Source organism: Saccopteryx bilineata, chromosome 2 (assembly GCF_036850765.1).
Source record: "Saccopteryx bilineata isolate mSacBil1 chromosome 2, mSacBil1_pri_phased_curated, whole genome shotgun sequence".
In the NCBI taxonomy this organism is placed as follows: Eukaryota; Metazoa; Chordata; class Mammalia; order Chiroptera; family Emballonuridae; genus Saccopteryx; species Saccopteryx bilineata.
In genome coordinates this window covers 303,607,760-303,628,813 of record NC_089491.1, presented here as the reverse complement: position 1 = coordinate 303,628,813, position 21,054 = coordinate 303,607,760, and the positions used below count along the sequence as shown (strand labels likewise).

At 46.8% G+C, this 21,054-nt stretch overlaps 1 protein-coding gene across 1 annotated transcript; it reads left to right on the top strand.

The window, feature by feature from the left end:
* Positions 1-11,243: 11,243 nt before the first annotated feature.
* On the top strand, positions 11,244-17,869 carry IL19 (interleukin 19). Its single transcript, XM_066255150.1, has 5 exons — positions 11,244-11,387; positions 11,541-11,606; positions 14,052-14,204; positions 15,900-15,974; positions 17,774-17,869. Exons 1-5 carry the CDS (start codon positions 11,244-11,246, stop codon positions 17,867-17,869), a joined length of 534 nt encoding a protein of 177 aa, XP_066111247.1.
* The last annotated feature ends 3,185 nt before the right edge of the window (positions 17,870-21,054 follow it).

Here is a 21,054-nt window from a genome sequence, read left to right as displayed (position 1 = left end):
TGATTTCACTCATATGTGGAATCTAATGAACAAATTAAACTATCAAACAAAGTGGAAACAGACTCATAGATACAGAGGACAGACTGACAGCTGTCGGGGCGGGAGTGGGTAGAGGGGCTGTGTGAAAAAGGTAAAGGGATTAAGAAAAAAACCCCAAAACTCATAGAGACAGACAATAGTTTATCAGAGGGAAAGGAGGGGGGGAGGTAAAAGAGGGTAAAAGAGGGATAAATGGTGATAAAAAAACAACTTGACTTGGGTGGTGAACACACAATACAATATATAGATGATGTGTTATAGAATTGTACACCTGGAACCTATATTATTTTATTAACCAATGTCACCCCAGTAAATTCAATTAAAAACCAGTGAAAGTGAACATGGCCCAAAAAAAGTGCACAAATGCCGAGGGGAACCAAGGGGAAATGAATGTTGTGAGGGTGGCCAGAGAAGAGCTACATCTTGCTTTAAGTTTGAGCCCTAAACTGAAGTTCTAGCTCACTGCTAAGAGATGACAACTGGCTCCCGTGCAGCAAGCCAGATTGAGTGAGCCTGTACCTGGGATAGAAGGGAACAGTTAGCCAACCCAGGGGAGAAAGTGCTCCAGAAAAGGGAGTCCAAGTGAGTGGACAGACCCTAAGAGCTGGGATGGTACCGCTGAAAGGTGTTGCTGGTTGGGGTTTCCTCCAGGAAACAGTAGATACCGAGGTAGTCCTTGTGCCTGGCCCGCTCCCACACCTCCAGCGTTTCAGATCTGACAGCTGCCGCCCCGCTGCCCCCTTACTACGGCTATGGCTAGCCAACTGCCTCCGGCCACAACCCTCCTCCTCCCAGGTCTCCTGGGGTGAAGAGCTCCTCAGCAACTCCCTGGCTCCCAGAGCCTGTGAAAGCAGCCCTTTTCAAGTGACATGGATCATGGTAACAATAAGGGAAAAACCACATCCTATTTCCACAGAATCACAGTTTCTGCTGACATGCCTGGATTTGTCGGTTGGACAGGGTGCTCTCGAGCTATAGTCTCTATCATTTGCTGCTGTGCTTTCTCTGTGGGTGCAGGGAATAGATCTCTTTATTTCTCCAAGAAGGAGGTTAGAAGTCAGAAGAGGTGACAAAAAGCCTGTAAATGAGAGAAGAGCACTGGATTGAGAGTTCGGGGTTGTGGGTTCTGGTCCTTGATCCACCACTATTCAGCTGTGTGGCTTTGGGTAAGATGCTTCCCTCTGAGCCTCTGCTGCTTCTGCATCTGTAGTGGAGGACTGGACGCCATGCTCCCTCATGTCCGCTAGAGTGAAGTGGCTAAGGATGGCGGTGCTGGAGTTGGGCTGCCAGACTGCATGTAGCACTGCCACCTACCTGCTGCTGGTGCCCTCAGGCAAGCTCACTGGCAGCTCTGAGTCTCAGCTTTCTCTTCTATGACAACAGACACAACTGTCTTCCTCCTGGACCAGGTGTGAAGATTAAAACAGATAATGCATACGGGTGCTTCAGACGGTGCGTGGGCGGATGTACGTGCTCAATACTCCTTAGCTGTACTGTTAGTCTAGCTTTACCATCTATAAAATTTTGAGTTTTGAAATAGGAGATAATGAAATAAAAAGCATATGTTACATTTGTACCTAATTCCATTTTTTTCTGATTCTTCCTGGAGCGAGTTGAGACACAAACACAGGAGAGCAGGACGTTGCCTTCACCCAGGGGCTCAGGACTCCATCAGGGGACCTGGGTGACATGTTGCCCCTGTAGAGGTGCCATTGTGATGTGTTTCCATTGGCAGGACGAGGGAGGAAAATGAGCATGTTTGCATGGGGTGTGATAAAAGAATTAAATCTTTATCTTCCATTGTAGTAAGCTGATACTAAAATCAAGAATTAAGAAACAGCAATAAAAGTGAGTTCTGTAGAATTATGGAGCTATGTAGGAGAATAAAAAGGTGCATTTGAAAGCTATTGCCTACAGGCCAGAGGATGAGGTGGGCTGAAACCACGATCACAATTTTTTATCATATAAATGCCTTCTAAAATGATGGAAGTGTACACATCTTTGATTAAAAATAAAAATTAAGCATGACCAGGCAGTGGCGCAGAGGATAGATCATCAGCCTGGGATGCAGAGGACCCAGGTTCAAAACCCCAAGGTTGCCGGCTTGAGTGCGGGCTCACCAGTTTGAGTGTGAGGTCACTGGCTTGAGCCCAAAAGTTGCTGGCTTGAGTGAAAGCTTGCCAGCTTGAGTGTGAGGTTGCTGGCTTGAGCATGGAATCATAGACATGACCCCATGGTTACTGGCTTGAGCCCAAAGGTCACTGGCTTGAAGCCCAATATCGCTAGCGTGAGCCCAAGGTCACTGGCTTGAGCAAGGGGTCAATCGCTCTGCTGTAGTCTCCTGGTCAAAGCACATATGAGAAAGCAATCAATGAACAACTAAGGAGCTGCAATGAAGAATTGATGCTTCTTATCTCTCTCCCTTTCTGTCTGTTTGTCCTCATTTGTCCCTCTCTGTCTTTCTCACTAAAAAAAAAAAAGAAAAAATCAAATTAGAAAATAAATATTATACCAAGGTCTATGGATGGGAGGATGTGAGGATTTATTGCTTAGCTAAAGAAGTTTAAGCTTTGGGCCCCTTTTGAGACTTGCATGGTCTCCCTGTAAATTTCTTAAGGGCTCCTAACAATGAGCTTATATGTCATACATGCTCTCAAAATTCACAAAAGTCAGGTATGTTAGTCTTAATCAGTTCAGATCAGTGTCCTTTTTGATTCTGGCTTCTACTCTGTCACATTTCCTTTCAAGTCAAGTGACATTAGAGAGGCCCCAGTATCTAGGGGATCTGGCTAAGGAGTATCTGAGATGCATTTGGCCTTTAAAGAGACATATTTACATGGCTTGTAATCACATCTGTATGTGGTTAAGATATCACTACCCATCTGGTGTGCGAATGACATCCAGAAATCCTCCGTCCATGCACTGTACTGCCTCTCTTACTGGAAGTGTGCCGGCGGTGGGAGCGGAGCCCCTGCGTGAGACGCACGGAGCCAGAGGACGTGCGGTGGGGAGTCTTCCAGGCACTGGACACGTACACTCAGCAGCCAAAGAGTTGGTTTTTATTAACATCTAGTCAAAATGGGAAAAGTTACTTAACAATGCAATATACATAATCAGAAATAAATCATATACTCTTTCCTTTTCTGATGGGAATCTCATGAAGCAGAATTTATCAGAATTTCTGTGTTCATAAGGCACAAACCTGAAGTATCTTTCTTGAATTTCAACTATCAATAACAAAAACCCAATTTTGAATAAACATATCAGAGAAAAGGCTGACTTATTTTTTTACTCTTTATAGAAAATAACAACTAAAAATTAATGTCATAGAAAAGTAAACACAGATGTGCCAAGTAGTTAATTTATAAAAGGATTATTTTCTGAATTTTGTGGTATTTGTCAGCTTTTAAAAATTTTGCAATTTGCTGTGATTTATTTCTCATTCCAAGTAAATAGTCACGTTTGTCCCTACATTTTTACTTCTATTTTAAAACTCCTTTTCTTAAAAAGCAGCCCATGAATTACGGGCCCTATTCAAGCTGGGTCTGGCCCTGGCTGGCTTTGAGGCTGGAGGGGGTTCAGCATAGAATTGCCAGAGTTAGCAAATAGAAATGCAAGATGCCCAGCTCACTTTGAATTTCAGATGGGTCAGCACAGAAGTGTATTTATCTGAAATGCAGAGTTAATTGGGCATCATGTATTTATCCAGTGGGAATATGAAAGAAACAGCAGCCAACTCAACCAGGGTGGGGATAGGGAATCAAAATTATCTACATAGACCTAATCCATTTCGTCCAGGTTCACTCAGTAGGGCCACACTTTGTTCAATTCCACAGAGCCTCATTCTCAAAGACGGCAGTGGGCCTAGTGCCCTCTGGAGTAGGGGGGAGAGGAAGGAGGAGGGGAGGGAGTAAAGGAAGAGGGGAGAGATTTCACAAAAGAAGTCACACTGCAGCTAAGTCTTGCAAGTTGGGTAGGTGTTTGCAAGGCAGAAAAGCAAGGACAGTGCTTTCTAGGTAGGAAGGACAATAAGGTGTGGGGGGACTAGTCAATAGAGATGAGGTTGGGGATGTGGACAAGGTTTGATTTATGGTGGGTCTGGGCATGCCATGGGAAGGTGATTACTTTTTTTTTTTGTATTTTTCCAAAGTGAGAAGCGGGAGGGGGGGTAGGGGGGAGGAGGCAGACAGAAAGACTCCTGCATGCACCCAACTGAGATCCACCCAGCATGCCCACCAAGGGGCGATGCTCTGCCCATCCATCTAGGGCGTTGCTCCGATGCAACCGGCACCATTCTAGCTCTTGAGGTGGAGGCCATGAAGCTGTCCTCAGCTCCCAGGCCAACTTTGCTCCAATGGAGCCTTGGCTGCAGAAGAGGAAGAGAGAGACAGAGAGAAAGGAGAGGGGGAAGGGTGGAGAAGCAGATGGGCGCTTCTCCTGTGTGCCCTGACTGGGAATTGAACCCAGGATTTCCACATGCCGGGCTGATGCTCAACTGCTGAGCCAACCGACCAGGGCCAAGGTGCTTACTTTTTATCTTGGAGCCATGCTGTGAATTTTAGGCTGAGAAACACCAAGACTGAGTTTGCATTTTAGAAAGTCTGGCTGACTAGGCCCTGGCCGGTTGGCTCAGTGGTGGAGCGTCGGCCTGGCGTGCAGGGGACCCGGTTTGATTCCCGGCCAGGGCACATAGGAGAAGCGCCCATTTGCTTCTCCACCCCCACCCCCTCCTTCCTCTCTGCCTCTCTCTTCCCCTCCCGCAGCCAAGGCTCCATTGGAGCAAAGATGGCCTGGGCGCTGGGGATGGCTCCTTGGCCTCTGCCCCAGGCGCTGGAGTGGCTCTGGTCACGCAGAGCGATGCCCCAGAGGGGCAGAGCATCACCCCCTGGTAGGCAGAGCGTCACCCCTGGTGGGTGTGCTGGGTGGATCCCGGTTGGGTGCATGCGGGAGTTTGTCTGACTGTCTCTCCCTGTTTCCAGCTTCAGAAAAAAAAAAAAAAGAAGAAAGTCTGGCTGACTAGGAGAAGATGGGTGGTTAGAAGTGAAATAGGGTCAGTGATGCAGAAAGGCAGGCAGATACTGAAGTCTTCCCCTTACCCATCCCTGGCTCCCCCTCCCATGCCTCCACAGGGGCTGTGTCATGGCATTTGAGCCATAGAACCCATTGATATAAGGAGTCAATTGGTCTCTGAGGCTCTAGGTCAGCAGGCCTTGACTGAGAGCCCTGTTGGAGAAAAGGTGAAGGGAATTTCAGGTTGATGTAATTCAGGTGCCCTGAGTGAGTTTGTCCTCCCCCCACACCCCCCCAACCAGCACAGGAACAGCCAGAAGGCACTTCCTCCGGTCATCACCTTCCTGGGTGAAGACAAGTCAGAACAGCTTGGCTTCAGAGAGTTACATCACCCCTCCTGCTAAACAGGCTTGAGATTCCCCACAGCTTTATGTTCTGTTCCACTCCACCTGATCCCAAGGTGAGAAAGGGCACTGAGCTACACGTCAGGAGATGGAGGACTGAGAACAGCTCGCTGCTGCCTTGCTATGGGACAGGAGGTTCGTTTACAGCTCAATTTGTCCATTGTTCTACTGGGAATGTTGAACTGGGCTCCCTCTGTTATTTTTCTTCTCGTTTTTTTCTTTCTTTCTTTTTTTTTTTTTAAATTTTAAGTGACAAGAGGACAGACAGATTCCAGTATGCACCCTGACCAGGATCTACCTGGCAAGTCCTGTGTGGGACCAATGCTTGAATCAACTGAGCTATTTTTAGCACCTAAAGCTGATGTGATGGGACCAACCAAGCCATCCTCAGTGCCTAGGGCTGACGCTTAAACTAAGAGGGAGAGAAGGGGGAGAGGGAGGGTATGAGAAGCAGATGGTCACTTCTCCTGTGTGTCCTGACCAGAGATTGAATGCAGGACGCCCATATGCTGGGTTTACGCTCTATCCACTGAGCCAACTAGCCAGGGTGTCTCTCATTTCTAAAACCCAAACAAATGAGAAACTTTTTAGGTTTAAGTTCCCCCAGAATTGGGAAGTTTATCTTTTTTACTTTATTTTCAAAGCTATATACAATTTCCAAACATATGATATAATTTCAATCCAGATATATTCACCAAGACCTTTAAACAATTACGTTCTTTCTGTTTTTCAGTCCCTATTTACTTCCCAAGTGAAAATATATCTCTCAGTATTAATATTTCTTTCTTCCACAGACACTTTCTCTATCATACTTTCTAGTGTTGTATAGTCCTCACAGTGATGAATTCTTCCTCTAATGTAATGGAAATAATTCACATAGACCTAATCCATTTCATCCAGATCACTCAGTAGGGCCACACTTTGCTCCACTCCATGGAGCCTCATTCCCATAGAAAGCAGTGGGCATGGTGCCCTCTGGAGTTGTCCAGTACCTGGCCTATGTTTTGTCTGAGCTCCAGGACTTAACACTTAGAGTGAGCAGCCTCCACTCTTTCATAGAAGAAATAACCCTGAAAAAAAAAAAAGGAGTAAATTACCCTGGCACCATCATGAATGGTTCATGAAGTCGGAGTGCATTGGAGATGGGGGTGGGGTCAATTGGAAAGTGGGAGAGAACTGTGTCCAGCATCTGCCACTCAGAGAAGTTTTTATTCTGGCTGCTGGTGTTCCTTCACATTCTTCTTCACCATTTAAAGTGGAAAATAGAGCTCTGGGATCCCAGGAGTGGGTCAAGTGGTTCTAGAATACCCAGTCCTAAGGCTAGACAACCCGACGTCTGTGGAGCAAGTCCATAGTTTGATAGCAGTCCTGGGAGGGATGCCATTCCTTCTCAACCAATTTTCTTATTTTTTATCTGAAGTATTAGGCAGTAAGGCTTAAGATGGAGAGAAATCATTTTTTATCATCCTTTCTTCCTCCCAATTTAGGGGCTGTAAAATGAATAACAAAGCTTGTCATTTTTAAATCATTCATTATGTGAATATTCAGTTGGCATGATTAGCATCATTTTTCAGAAGAATAAACAGAGGCCCAGAGATGAACTGGCTTGCCTTCAGTCTGACATCCATGGGGAGCCAAGGCAGTCAGCCCAGGCTGGGTTGACTCCAGAGCTATAGTCCCAACCACCATGATTCCCTTTGTGCTGGAGAGGAGCTCTGAACCCATCACATATTTTTCCTTCCTCTCCAAGCTTCCTGATGTATCACTTTGCCCTGAAATGAAAGCTGGGTCAAAATATACGATCTGAGCACCAAGGGATGAATGCAGGGTGAGAGCCACACGGACAGTTATGCAATCATCTCACATGAGGGACTGGCCCATCTGTGAGCTATGAGCCAGGCAGCTCAGGCCCAGCCGGGAAAATAGCACCCAGCTCCTCTGTCCATCCCCCGTCCCAGGGAAGCAGGGGTGGGGTGGGAGAGATAACTGGACTGAAATGAACCTCTTTCTCCCCGCCCCTGAAGAAGCAGAAAGGCACTGTGTGTAAGTGTTATCGAAGGTGTCTTCTCCTTTCCAAGCGCTTGGCACACAGCATCAGAATGAATGACTTTTAATGACCTCTTACTGTGGATCAGTCCATTAGTTCATTCAAATTCTCACTCTTTATTTTACCTATTTTATGGCACTTCAGGAAGGTGAATAGACTTCCCAGTGTCTCATGGAGAAAGGAAAGCCAGGGCTGAAATCCAGAGCTACACTGTGACCCCTATAGTCTACTGCTTCCCTCAGCATGTGTTATTTCTTGTCCAAGTTGCTGGACAACAAGACTTCTAACCCAAAGTTCCTTTCCCTTGCACCTTTCTCCATGAGTTCTCAGTCCTGCCTGGCCCTCTTCCTCCCTGCCAGGGCCCTGCCAACTCCTTTGCCTCCCCAGTCTGGCAGGGCAGAGTCTGGGCCACACTGTTGTACCAACCCGTTGTCCAAAGGACCTGTGGGGTCTCTCGTAATTACACTCCATCCCAGAGTTGCTTCATTTTCTAAAAATAAGATCTGTTTATTTTGAGAGTTTGTTTCTGGGGTGGGGGACTTTTCATACCCTAATTTTCCATCACCATCATCCCAAACCCTTATCCTTAGAGAATTCATGGTGTAGAGTTTGTGGAAAAAGTAATTTAGACACAGGACCTTCTGGCCGAGGACCAAGGATTCCAGGCTATGTTACTGGTTCTGCGCTCAGAGCTCTCTGCACCCTGGTTTCATTCTTTCTCTCTTTCTGCATTAATTGAGAATGAAAGACTTTCCAGTGACAAGATGAAGAGGAATGAGAAGATGTCCACAGAAATCCTTGCATTCCTGAGAAGAAGAAGAAGAAACGTTCCCTGCAAAGTGAAACCATTTTGTAAGATGGATGTCTGTAAAGCATTTAGCTAGAGCCTGACACCCGGTAGGGGCTCAGTTGCTGTGTGAACCGTTGGGTGTGCTAGAGTCACTGGTACCTGCAGAGTCTCCTGGGGCTGGCTGCTCACGGGGTGTGGCCGTCAGGACACTGCTTCCCTGAGTTTGCCTGCCAGGGACAGTTGGTGCCATGCCACAGCTCTCAGAAAGTGACCTAACTTGGATTTTTCTGTATGGACACAGAATTGCAAGAAATTCTTATTTGCATAAAGATGGGAAGTTTATTTTTTCCTAGAATTTACATGTCTAGACCCAGAGAAAGAAGCATTTCTTCATAATGATTAATCAACCATATTTCAAAGACAGAAAAGAGAACAATTAAGGAAATGAGATGCTAAGGAAACAAGTGGGAAAAAAATCTTCCAAAAGTGGACCCACCCAGTAAACCTTGAGAGCATTTCCTCTTATCCACCTGCATAAAAGTGGCTAGCCCTTTCCAGGTGGCAAAGAGCATCGAGGGAGAAGTCACAGGAGCAGCCTGAGCACCCAGGGAGAGGTGAGCCTCAGGCCAGCCTCCACCAGAGGCTTGTATTCGTCTTCATCCTAGCCTTATCCTTCACAGCTGCAGAGGTGACCTGTCATCACTGCGTAAGGCCGCTGGAGTCCCAGGCACTGGGTATTTTGTAGAATGGGGATGGGGATTCAATATAGAGGGTAAACTTTCTGGCACCTTATTCTCAATAAGAAAAGATGAAGAGTGGGGAAAAGAAGGAAGGAAGGAAAGAAGGAAGGAAGGAAGGAAGGAAGGAAGGAAGGAAGGAAGGAAGGAAGGAAGGAAGGAAGAGAGGAAATCAAACATTTACTATGACCTTTTGTTCTAGGAACTGTGCTGGGGACTTAATATCTCTTTATAATCCTCTGTAGTATTAAATGTGAGGAGCACCTCTTGTTCAGACTACCCAATCAGAAATGCCTTTCTTTCTGCCTGGTGTGAGGGCAACTGCGAGGCTCTCCAGCTGAGATCCTTGAGAGAACAGAGCTGTCGGTGGGATGGTGTAGTGTTGAGGACAGAGGGCTCAGGGCCAGCCAGCCTGCCTTCTAATCCCAGCTCTGCGACTTGGTGGCCATGTACATTGAGCAAGTCCCCTCACTTCCCGAAGTCTCAGTTCCCTCTTTGGTAAAATAGAGCTAGAAACAGATCCCACCTTACAGGGTGATTGTGAGCATTAAATAATTATGTCAAATGCTTGGCACAGTACCTGCTATGTGCTGTGTCTGATAAACATTCACTACTACTATTATCTGAATCTGCCAAGATGTCTGGGATCGCCCAGCTAAGGAAGGCATCTTTCTCTTCCACAGCATGTCTGGGCCCCCTAGCAGCATGGGACGAGCAAGGAACTGCTTCTGACAGTTATGTTGTCAGAGGAAATACTGTGCTCTCTTCCTCCTCACTTGGCCACCTAAAAGCACCCCAGCTGCCCGTAGAGGGGAGAGAGCTCTGAGGGAATCTACAGACCTCCCTGCCAGTGGAGTTTACAGTCTTGTTTTGTCAGAAAGCAAGAGGTTGGAAAAAGAAACCACGCTCTGTGGTGAGGTCTCCGTTTACACCTGTTCTCTCACACTGGGAACGATGCTGAGTTAAGGAGAGCGAGGTGAAACGGCTTTATAAACAGGATTGGCTGTTCCTTGGCTTTCTAGAGAAGAGCCTGGAATGCCTAGGAAGATATGGGGAAGGGTGGTCGGGAAAGGGGGCAGCTGTGGCTCAAGCCCTAGAACCCACATCTGTGCTTTATAGTTAGAGCCACTGTAACAGAGGTAGGAGGTGGGGGTGCTCTGCAGTCCCCTCAGCTGGCTTCCGATTTGGGTGCCTCCCTCTCCTCTGCTGTCACACACACTGCACACAGCCCGGCACACACACAGCTGGAAGTGAGAGTGCTCAGTGGGCACCAGGGAAGGTGCCAGGCAGAGGATTGGTCTATTTACACACATTGTTGTAAGACTTATCTTTAAGGCTAAGCTCTGTTTGTGAAACTTGACTCAACAAGCTGCACACATTTAGTGTATGTTTTGTGTACTTTTCACATTGTATTAGATGACACCGCTTAAAGTGGTTAAACAGAAAAGGCGGAGAAAGACGTGCAGGAAGGTTGAGAGAATCAGAAGAATCGGTGACCCTCTCAGAGTCTGCCTCCGCCTAGGGACTGGCTAGCTGCACACATGTCCTTCATACCCTCTGGCTCAGGAAGGGACAGAGGGGTGTGGCCAACTGGCCCTCGGCAGGGGCAGGGGCAGGGGCAGCCTCGCTCTCTCTCTTCTCTGTGGCCAATTGGTTATTAGGAGATGGCTTGTTCCTCCCTTTCCCATCTTCTCCAGAAGGCAACATCTGCATAGTTGGCTTGAAACAAATGATTTTAAGCAGATACACAGTCGGGGTTTATAATAAAAGGGTGTTGCCTATTTCGGGGGCAAATATAAAAAACCAAATGTGCTTTTATGGTTTTTTCAGATCTGTTGCCTAATTCCTAGGGCATATTACAACCCTGTTTTTCCTACTTAATTGATTAAAAACAATGCTTTTTACCCCCGTTGACAAAGTGAGCTGTGTTGAGTCATAAGAGAGTGGTATACACAGGAATTCACTCTAGAGAGCACTCTATTGTGCTTTCTGGGGTGGAGGTGGGAGCATGGGGGAGGGGAAAGGGTTCATGCAATTGATTTAAGACAGCCAGAGGAGACATATGCCCTTGAACTCCACAGGCTGAGGCACTGAGTCTGTTCTCTTGGTTGCTGTCGGGCCTACCCTGTGAGGTCCGAAGGGGAGCTCAGTCAGGGGTCTCTTTCATTGCTCTCCACTCTCGGTGGGGCAGCAGACTTCCACCCTTCCTGTAGGATATGAAGGCACAGCGTGTTTCCCTCTGCCTCCTGGGCACAATGTTCGTCCTGTGCTCAGTGCACGCCCGGGGTCTCAGGAGATGTCTGATTTCCATGGACATGCGCCATATAGAAGAGAGCTTCCAAGAAATCAAAAGAATCATTGTGAGTATGGGTTCTGGGTGAAGGTGTGGGCGAGGGGGTTTGCTTCACCCTACATCCTAGCTTGAAGAGCAAGTACCTTCTCATTATTGTTAGTGTCTCAAGAAGACAAGGAATACTCATCACTTGTATTTGTTCTTATGTTTTTCTCCACAGCAAGCTAAAGACACCTTCCAAAATGTGACCATCCTGTCCACATCGGAGACCTTGCACAGCATCAAGGTACTGGCTTGTGTCTGCTCTTTCCTGTATTATCTTTATATGGTGAAGTGGCCCTGGGCCGAGAAAGAAATTCTACCCTGCTCCTTTCTCTTTCCTAATCTCCAGTACACCCTAAACGCTCCTGGCTTCTCATTAATCAACTGATGTGTTTGGACACACTGTGTCTCAGGGACTTTGAAACTCCATCGGAGCCACTGTTCTGTTGTCTGTGTCTATGATGTTTTTTGTTTGTTTGTTTGTTGCTTTTTGTTTTATACTCCTATAGGTATAGACAGCAGAATAGTGGTTATCTGAGGGAAAGGAAGGGGGGAGAATGGTAAAGGGGGCCAAATATATGGTTTTGAGCAGTGAGCACACAATAGAGTATACAGGTGTCATATTATAATGTTATAACCCTGAAATTTATGTAATGATGTTAACCATTGTTACCCCAATAAATTTAATTTTAAAAAAGAAGCATCTGGGAGAAACTAAAGAAGTACCACTTATCTAGAGAGTGATTAAGATGCCACATGCTCAAATGGGTCAGGACGTCTACAGCTTAGGGCGATTCTGGAAAGTTTCATGGGAAATCTGAGAAAGTCAGTCGAGCCAGCTGTGGGTTAGTGGATGAAAGAAAGGAAGAGGTTTGGGGAGCCTGGGAGAATTCATTCATGAGATCGATGTATATATGTCAATGGACAGCAAAGCAACCAGGCTGTGGTGCTAGCAACAGGAAGTTGAGAAAAAGAGGATGAGGTGGAAAAATACAGTGGAGTCATTTTACCAAGGATCTTGCGTGTCAGGCTGAGCCTCGACCTTGTAGCAGAAGCAATAGGGAGTCCCTGTAGGTTTCAAAGCCAAAGACTGTATGACCACAAAACCTTTAGGAAGGCAGTCTGATGATGTTCTTTACAATAGACAACGGAGGCAGAAAAGCCAGTGAGACCCATCCAACTGTCTAGGTGGGAAGCGATGAGAGTGTGAAACAAAACAGTTGGCTTTCGAGGTGATAATTCACTTTACTTTAAAAGTGAGTTCCTTCAGGCCTTGTAAGAATTCTAGAAATATCCATTCCCCCCCCCTCAGTATTTGTGGTACAGATATAAGGTATATCTACAATGATTTACTTTTCCCTGCATGAGATCATTCTTCTAGTCAGTATTGGGCCTGATTTATTTGTGGTAAACAGATGTGTAGCCTTTTACTAAATACCATCCCAGACAGCTAAGATACTTATAAGACACCACAGCTGGAAGTGACCCTAAAGATTATGTATTCCAAAACTATAATTTTCAAATGATCAAATTGATATCTTTGGAGGGAGAATGGCTAGTTAGCAGCTGGGCAGGCATAGAGCCCCACACCTCCTGCCTCTGTCTCCAGATTCTTCTCTCAAGGTCTAGAAACAGCTGATGGGGCAGAAGAAAAGAGGTCAATGAGGATGCAGGTCTTTCTCCCTTTCTCCCTTTCTCTTTTCCTCCCTGATAAAACAAAGCTGTGCTATTCTTGCCACTTTGGTTAAAGGGACCAGCCGGAGTGATGGAAGAGACGCATTTTTCTGTGTGTAGCAAGTAGCATCAGCCATCTAGGAAAAGCTACCCCAGGGTCAGGAGGTTTTGCTGCTTTAATGCTAATGAAGATGAAAGCTCTATCCCGCTGTAGGTCCCTCCCTTCTCAGACTGAGCTATAAATCTCCTGCAAAGGAACTCACTGATCTCAGGGCTGGTGGAAATGGCTAGAAGAAAACAGCTTGGCCAACTGCTGTGAGATGTGCCCTGGAAATTCAGGAGCCCTCCTTTGGAGAGATGTGCCCTCTGCCAGCTGTGGACCTGCCCAGATCCCAGATGCAGGCATTTCCACAGTGGTCAGTTTCCATTCTTGCAAATCTCAGCTCCATCCAAATGATTCTTGCAGTTTAAAAAGGACAGAAGGGATGAGAGCTGAGCACGGTGGCCAGGATAAACACAATGTCATTGCAATAGAAGGAATATTGCCCAGCATACCCTTGGCAAGCAACAGCCATTAAATAAATCCATGCTGACTGACAGGAGATGTTACAGAGATGTAGGCTTCAGTCCAGTGTCAGGAAGTACTTATCAAGGAAGCTACTCAGACATCAGTTCTTTCAAAAGGGAGATGTTTGATTCCTGGAAGGATTTAAACAGAAGCCAGTGATGACATGTTGGGGGTGCTATAGAGAGGCTTCTGATCTCAGGGATGCATCTTTTGTTAATATAGCTCCTGGCACTATAAAAAGAGTGGGTGAACACCATCTCTCCTCAGTGCCTTCGTCAAAAGTAGCATCAGTATACCAAGGGATAGACATTCTGAAATACATGTGAATTTTAAAAATAAAATGTTCATTATCTTGTTCCTTGCTGCTCCTATTCAAATTGGCTCCTTCGGTCTCTAAGATAATAAAGAGAAGAGGACGCTGGAGCTTCCTCTAATTTCTGTCTGTAGCCCTCAGATGTGTGCTGCGTGACCAAGAACATCCTGGCGTTTTACGTGGACAGGGTGTTCAAGGACCATCAGGAGCCGGACCCCCGAATCTTGAGAAGAATCAGCAGCATTGCCAACTCTTTCCTCTTCATGCAGAAGGTTCTGCAGCAGTGTGTGAGTCAGCACATCAGGACTCCAAGCATCTGCTCCCTGTCTGCCCCAGGGACAGCCCAGGACCTGCTGGTCTTTTGAAATGGCTCATGAGATCAGAGTCAGTCCCCCCCCCCCCCCCCCCGTTGTCCCAAGGTTTCCTCCCTGCTGATGCCAGATCCAGGTTTCCTCAAGGATAATCCTCCTGGGGTAACCCCTTACGTCACAGTATCCCTTTGGTGATCCCTAGACCTGACCGTGAGAGGGGCATGCTAAGGATTCCAGGCTTATCATAGGCATACCCTTAGTTTCTTTATTTCTGACCCTTTGGGGTTTCCATACCAAGTAACCTCTAGGTGGCTCTCTGGTAGTGCCTATCCCTAAGGATTGCTTGTTAGTTCATTGTTGTCTATTAAAATCAAACATCAAAAATAAAACCAAATTCAAATAAACCAATAGAAACTTAAGCCAGGAGAAACCCAGGGATCTAGCCCCATTCCTGCCCATGATTTCTTTCTTTTTTCTTTTTTGTTTTTGTATTTTTCTGAAGCTGGAAATGTGGAGGCAGTCAGACAGACTCCCACATGCACCCGACTGGGATCCACCCGGCATGCCCACCAGGGGGCGATGCTCTGCCTAACTGGGGTGTCGCTCTGTTGCATCCAGAGCCATCCTAGCACCTGAAGTAGAGGCCATGGAGCCATCCTCAGCGCCTGGGCCAACTTTGCTCCAATGGAGCCTTGGCTGCAGGAGGGGAAGAGAGAGACAGAGAGGAAGGAGAAGGGGAGGGGTAGAGAAGCAGATGGGCGCTTCTCCTGTGTGTCCTGGCTGGGAATCGAATCCGGGACTCCTGCACGCCAGGCCGATGCTTTACCACTGAGCCAACTGGCCAGGGCTGCCCATGATTTCTTGTGTGACTTTGTGGCATGTTACTTCCCCTCTGTGTCAAATTCTAACATTGTTAGAAGTTATGACCCCTGTCTCACTTATAATAAGATTCATTGAACCAGTCATTTTTTTTAATGGAAATCTTTTTTTAAAATTTTTTATTTATTTATTTTTGACAGAGAGTGAGTCAGAGAGAGGGATAGACAGAGACAGACAGACAGGAACGGAGAGAGATGAGAAGCATCAATCATTAGTTTTTCATTGTGCGTTGCAACACTTTAGTTGTTCATTGATTGCTCTCTCATATGTGCCTTGACCGTGGGCCTTCAGCAGACTGAGTAACCCCTTGCTGGAGCCAGTGACCTTGGGTTCAAGCTGGTGGGCTTTTCCTCAAACCAGATGAGCCCACACTCAAGCTGGCAACCTCGGGGTCTCGAACCTGGGTCCTCTGCATCCCAGTCCGACGCTCTATCCACTGCGCCACCGCCTGGTCAGGTAAACCAGTCATTTAATTAACCAGCCCAGCAGGCAATTATTGAATGTCTGCCTTGTGGGGCACTGCATTTATAGCAGGGACAAGACAGATGTGGCACCTACTTTCCTGGCTCTTCCAGTCTGGTGGACTATCAACCCAGAAAAAGCAAAAGCTCTGGTCAATCACAGGGTGACTCTACAAATAGACCTTATGCCCCTCTGCAGCTCCAGACTGGGTTTACTTACCTGACTCTCACCTTGGGAGGAAGAAGAAATGTCACTGCATGAGAGGAGGTGGTGGAAAGAGTGGGATAGGATGGGAAGGTCCTCTGATAAGTGTTGCCCCATTTATCACAGCAGGAGCAGAGGCTGTGTCGCTGCAGGCAGGAAGCCACCAATGCGACCCGAGTTATCCACAACAACTACAATCAGGTAAGGGCAGGGAAGAAGACGGGGAAGATGGAGATGACAGGTAGGAGCCTGACGGAAAGCACACCAGCCCTTCTGCCTCCACTCCACTCAAACTCATTCATTTACTCAACAAGTATTTATCGCAGGCCTCCCTAGTTGTGTGTGTCTGCAAAGAGCGTGCTGGTCTTACCTTATTTGCTAATTTCCTGGGCTCCCTGTCCCCACATCCCTCCACCATTTTCTTATGCCCTTACATATCAGACCTAACTTGTGTTAAGTTCTGAGGGCAAGCACATGCTGTACGAGATAGAGGTGATACAGAGGAAGCAAGGTCCCCAGTGAAGTAGAAGCTGTTATGTGTGAAACGTGTTACCCACCCGGTTACATTTGGCCAGTAACTGTCATGAGCAGTCTGTGTGGTGCAGAAGAGAATGCTTCTCATGTAGCTGCAGATGCATGTCTCATGCACAGGTGGAGGGAGAAGCATTGCTTCTTATGTGCATCATTTGAAGATTTTTTTCAAAATGCAGATTCTGGTTCCGTAGGTCTGGAGTGAGGTCTGAGATTCTGCCTTTTAAACCACACTTTCAAATTATGCCAATTATGTGAATAGCAAGGCAGTAGGGAGAGCAGTTCAGAGCTCTGCTTCTTGGTGGAGAGGTTCTATAGATCAGGGGTCCCCAAACTACGGTCCGCGGGCCGCATGCGACCCCCTGAGGCCATTTATCTGGCCCCCGCCACACTTCCGGAAGGGGCACCTCTTTCATTGGTGGTCAGTGAGAGGAGCACATTGACCATCTCATTAGCCAAAAGCAGGCCCAGAGCTCCCATTGAAATACTGGTCAGTTTGTTGATTTAAATTTACTTGTTCTTTATTTTAAATATTGTATTTGTTCCCATTTTGTTTTTTTACTTTAAAATAAGATATGTGCCGTATGCATAGGGATTTGTTCATAGTTTTTTTTTTATAGTCTGGCCCTCCAATGGTCTGAGGGACAGTAAACTGGCCCCCTGTGTAAAATGTTTGGGGACCCCTGCTATAGATAATGTTATAACAATGGCTAAGAGTTGTATTGTTTTAACTATGAGCCAGGTGTTCAAAGCACACTGCATGTAAAAAACATGTATTTCTTACAACACTGCTATGAGCCATTATCTATATCTGACAAATTAGGAAACTGAGGCACAGACAAGTAACTTAAGTAAGTTCATATTGCAACTAAGTGGTGAAGGCAGAAGTCGATCAGATCCTATGCCCTCTGGCTCAACAGGACTTACTTTTGGATTTTATCATCTCCTTTAATATGCTGAAGAAGAGGTGGGGTGAGACAGGAGACTTGGGCTCTAGTTCTAGCTCTGCGACCAACCAGCTGTATGATGTTGGGTGGGACCAGGATCTGTCAGGACATTGGTGCTTTAATATGTAAAATGGGGACAATGAGCTCTCCCTACCCACAGCACAGCATCCTGGTACCAAGACCTTCTAATGCTAATGTAAAAAGAAAAATAAGCAAAAGAACTGTCCAGAAAGCATGGTTTTTCCCTATGCAAAACAGAGAAAACAATAACAACAACAGCAAAATAGAGGGCAAAGAACGAAGAACTTCTAATTTTGTTTATATGTTGCTGACACTATTTAACTGCTTATTTGTGGAAAACAATTTGGCTTGCCTGTTGGGAAAATAATTTTGGGCCCATATGCTCTGCACATATAATTGATGAGTAAACAGAAAACCCTGTGGAACCAGAATGTGGAGAAAGTGGTTTGGAACCGATTACATGGCCTGGAAAGGCAGGTTCTCATGGTTTCCCCGTTTCAGCTGGAGCTCAGATTTGCTGCCATCAAGTCTCTGGGAGAGCTGGACGTCCTCCTGGCCTGGATTGACAAGAATTACCCAGGAGCACCGGCTGCCTGATAACACGGAATCTGATTGGCCGGCCCTGAGGCCCTGCAGTGTTTCCAGAGGGAGACAGCCTACCTGGAAGGGGAAGGAGAGCTGGGAGGCCCATTTTTATGCAAATAAGCATCATTTTGAAGAAACCACTGCCGATTTGAAGTTCCCTCCTTTGGGCTGAGGTATTGTAGCACAAATCTAGGTTTGGACAGATCTCACCCTGAGGTCCAAAGAACAACTGGCTGGGCCCAGGCTGTCTGACCCCTCCTGAAAATAGCCTAGTAGTCTATTGTCATATTTATAATAAAATATGTTCTTTGAAAGGTCTCGTGGGCCATCCTGGAGGAAAAGGGCTGGCTTCCCCCTAATTTATTGTGCAGTTGTTTATTCCATGTCTGTGATGTGAGCTGAGCAGTGTCCTGTAGTGCATATTGTACTGATTTTTCTGAATAAACTCTGGTTATTTACCGATTAGTGAAACTGTCTTCTGATTCAAGGGGGATCAGTAAAGGAATCATATACGGTGACTCTTAGAATTTAATGGGGCCATAAAGAACATAAGTAAAGGCCTGACCTGTGGTGGCGCAGTGGGATGAAGTGTCGACCTGGAAATGCTGAGGTCGCCGGTTCAAAACCCTGGCTTGCCTGGTCAAGGCACATATGGGAGTTGATGCTTCCAGCTCCTCCCCCTTTTCTCTCTCTGTCTCTCCTCTCTCCCTCTCCTCTCTAAAATGAATAAATTAAAAAATATATATATATATGTAGAGCCAGGAGGCACGGCCAGGGCCACTATCAAAGCAGCCTCCTGGCCCATGCAGGTTCGCATTGGATTCGGACAGTTGGTAATGAAACAACGGAGCCACAAACTGGTGGGCCATAGTCTTTAATCTAGCTTGCACCCGGAGGGCAAGTAAAAACACACACTGGGCTCTAAAACCCACTCACATTCAGTGCTCACAAAGCCACTGACTTATCCGAGTTTCCTAGAATCAAAGGTTTCTAGCTCACCAGACTTATTCACCTCAGTTCCCCATCTCCTTCCTTCTCCAGCACAAACTCTCCCCAAACTGGCCTCTCACTCAATACTTCACCATCTTGGCTGCTTCCCCTGGCCTCCTCCACGTGGCCTCTTTCTGCTCTCTGCTCTGCTCCCTCTGCTCTCTCATGCTAATCATCCCAAGAACCAAGCACAAGCTCCCACTCCTTCCCCATTTTATAGTGTAGAAATCCAAACTCTTAATCCAATATACAAAATAGGGAAGTCTCTAATACAAAGTCACTTCTCTGAGGCATGATTGGATTGTACCACCCCACATCAAAAAGGGTGGGAAAGGCTTAATCCCAAAACCAAGCCTCAGGCTACAATGATCCTGCCTGCCCCCAACACACATTAATATCACCTGGGCAATGGCCTCCACGTGGGTAACGTCATCTTTAACAAAGTGAGCATAATATATTTTATCTGCCCAACAATATAAAAAAAAGAACATAAGTAGATGGGGAAATGGAAGCCTAGAGAGCAGTAAGAATTTACTCAGAGTCCCAAAGTGAATTAGTGCAGAGAAGGGTTCCAAGCTGTGTCTCTAACGTCTCCACCCGGTACCCTGCCCCCATGATGCTCCAGGAGGTGGACGGAGGGCTTCTGACTTCTCTGGGTCCTTGCCTCTTCTCTGTCTTACTTTCTCTTTGTCCCTCTCGGTCCTTTCTTTCTTACTGATCCAACTGAGATACATCTTCTCTGACCCCAAGTCCACCTTAGGTATATATGTTGGGCTACAGAAGAGTGTTTCTGACAGGGGGGATGGTTGTTATAGTGACAAGGCCGAACAGGTGCAGCCCCACACATGGGGTATCCTGGGTGGAGGGGTTAGGGCCCAGGCTAGAGTGGAGAGAGGCCAAAATGGGCACCAACTTCTACATGAACCCTCCTCAGATGGTTAACGATAGTAACAGCTAATGCTCAGTGAGCATCCGCCACGTGCCCGGTGCAGAAATAAGCACTTCATCCTCGCCATCCAGGGTCAGTATCTCTACTGTGACCGGCTGGCTGAAGCATTCTTTCTTATTTCTATATGAGAAAGAGATTTCTCAGGGCATGCTTTAGTGGCAGGGCAAGACCTCTGAAGTCAGACAGAGTTGGCTCCTAAACTATTGACCTTGACAAATTACCCATGTCTCTAAGCTTCAGTGTCTTCCTCTGTAAAATGGAGATACAACACCAGTCTCAAAGCGCTGCTGTGAGCACCAAGTGAGGTGAAGCCCCCTCACCCCTGACTGCACCCTCACCCTGCGGGGGTGGCTGTGGGATGTGGTGTGAAGAGCACAGCCAGGAGCCAGGCCTGGTTCCAAGGCTGCTCCTGCTGTGAACTGCTGGGGGCAAGCCACTACATTTCTTCAGTCGCTAGAGATCTGTAGTGTGGACACTGACCCTTATACCAGCTACTGTGCGTGATACTATAAGAGCCAGAGTCATTCCGATGGCCTAGGGAGTCCTCCTGTCTGCACACACCGCCTGCCCAACTCCATTTCCTCTAACCGCGTGCCCTCCTCCCTGCCCTGCCACGCTGGCCTGTTTGTGTTCCTCACACACACTAGGTGTTCTCACCCAAGGGCCTCTGCACTCTGCAGTATGCACATGTGCAAATGGAGGTAGGGTTAAACACAGTCCAATGTCACACTTGGGGTTAATAGGCTATTGTGAGGAAGCAAGGCCTTGCAAAGGACTCTACCTTTCCAAGGTGACCTTGGGTGGACATCCATCCTGAGCCACTTGGATGATGGCAGGACGAGCTTGGTCATAGCATTTCTGTCCCTCTTGAAAGCCTTGGGGTGCACCCTCTCCCGACACTGGCGCATCCTTCAGGCCTACTGAACAGGTGCCTGATTGAAGCATCCAGCCCCCCTCCCACTGTCACCAGATCTCATACTCCTTTCCTGTCTCCCAGCACCTTCCTTGTCATCTGTTCCCCGACTCAGATGCCAGCTCCATAACGGTGAGGATAGTTTGATTCCCTCCCTGCCTGGCACTTGGTAGGTGTTCAATAGCATCTCTTGAATAAAAATCTGATAACATGAAACAATAATAGCAAGCTTTCTATGGGCCAGACAATAATCTAAGAAATAGACATATATTATGGTATAAATACATATATTTCATTTAGGTCTCATGACAATTCTACAGAAGTTCTTAAGATGAAATAAAATTA

Coding starts and splice junctions, on each gene's coding strand:
- IL19 (XM_066255150.1), top strand. CDS start 11,244: ATGAAGGCACAGCGTGTTTCCCTCTGCCTCCTGGGCACAATGTTCGTC. Junction 11,607..14,051: donor AGACCTTGCACAGCATCAAG/GTACTGGCTTGT, acceptor TTCTGTCTGTAG/CCCTCAGATGTGTGCTGCGT. Junction 15,975..17,773: donor TCCACAACAACTACAATCAG/GTAAGGGCAGGG, acceptor TCCCCGTTTCAG/CTGGAGCTCAGATTTGCTGC.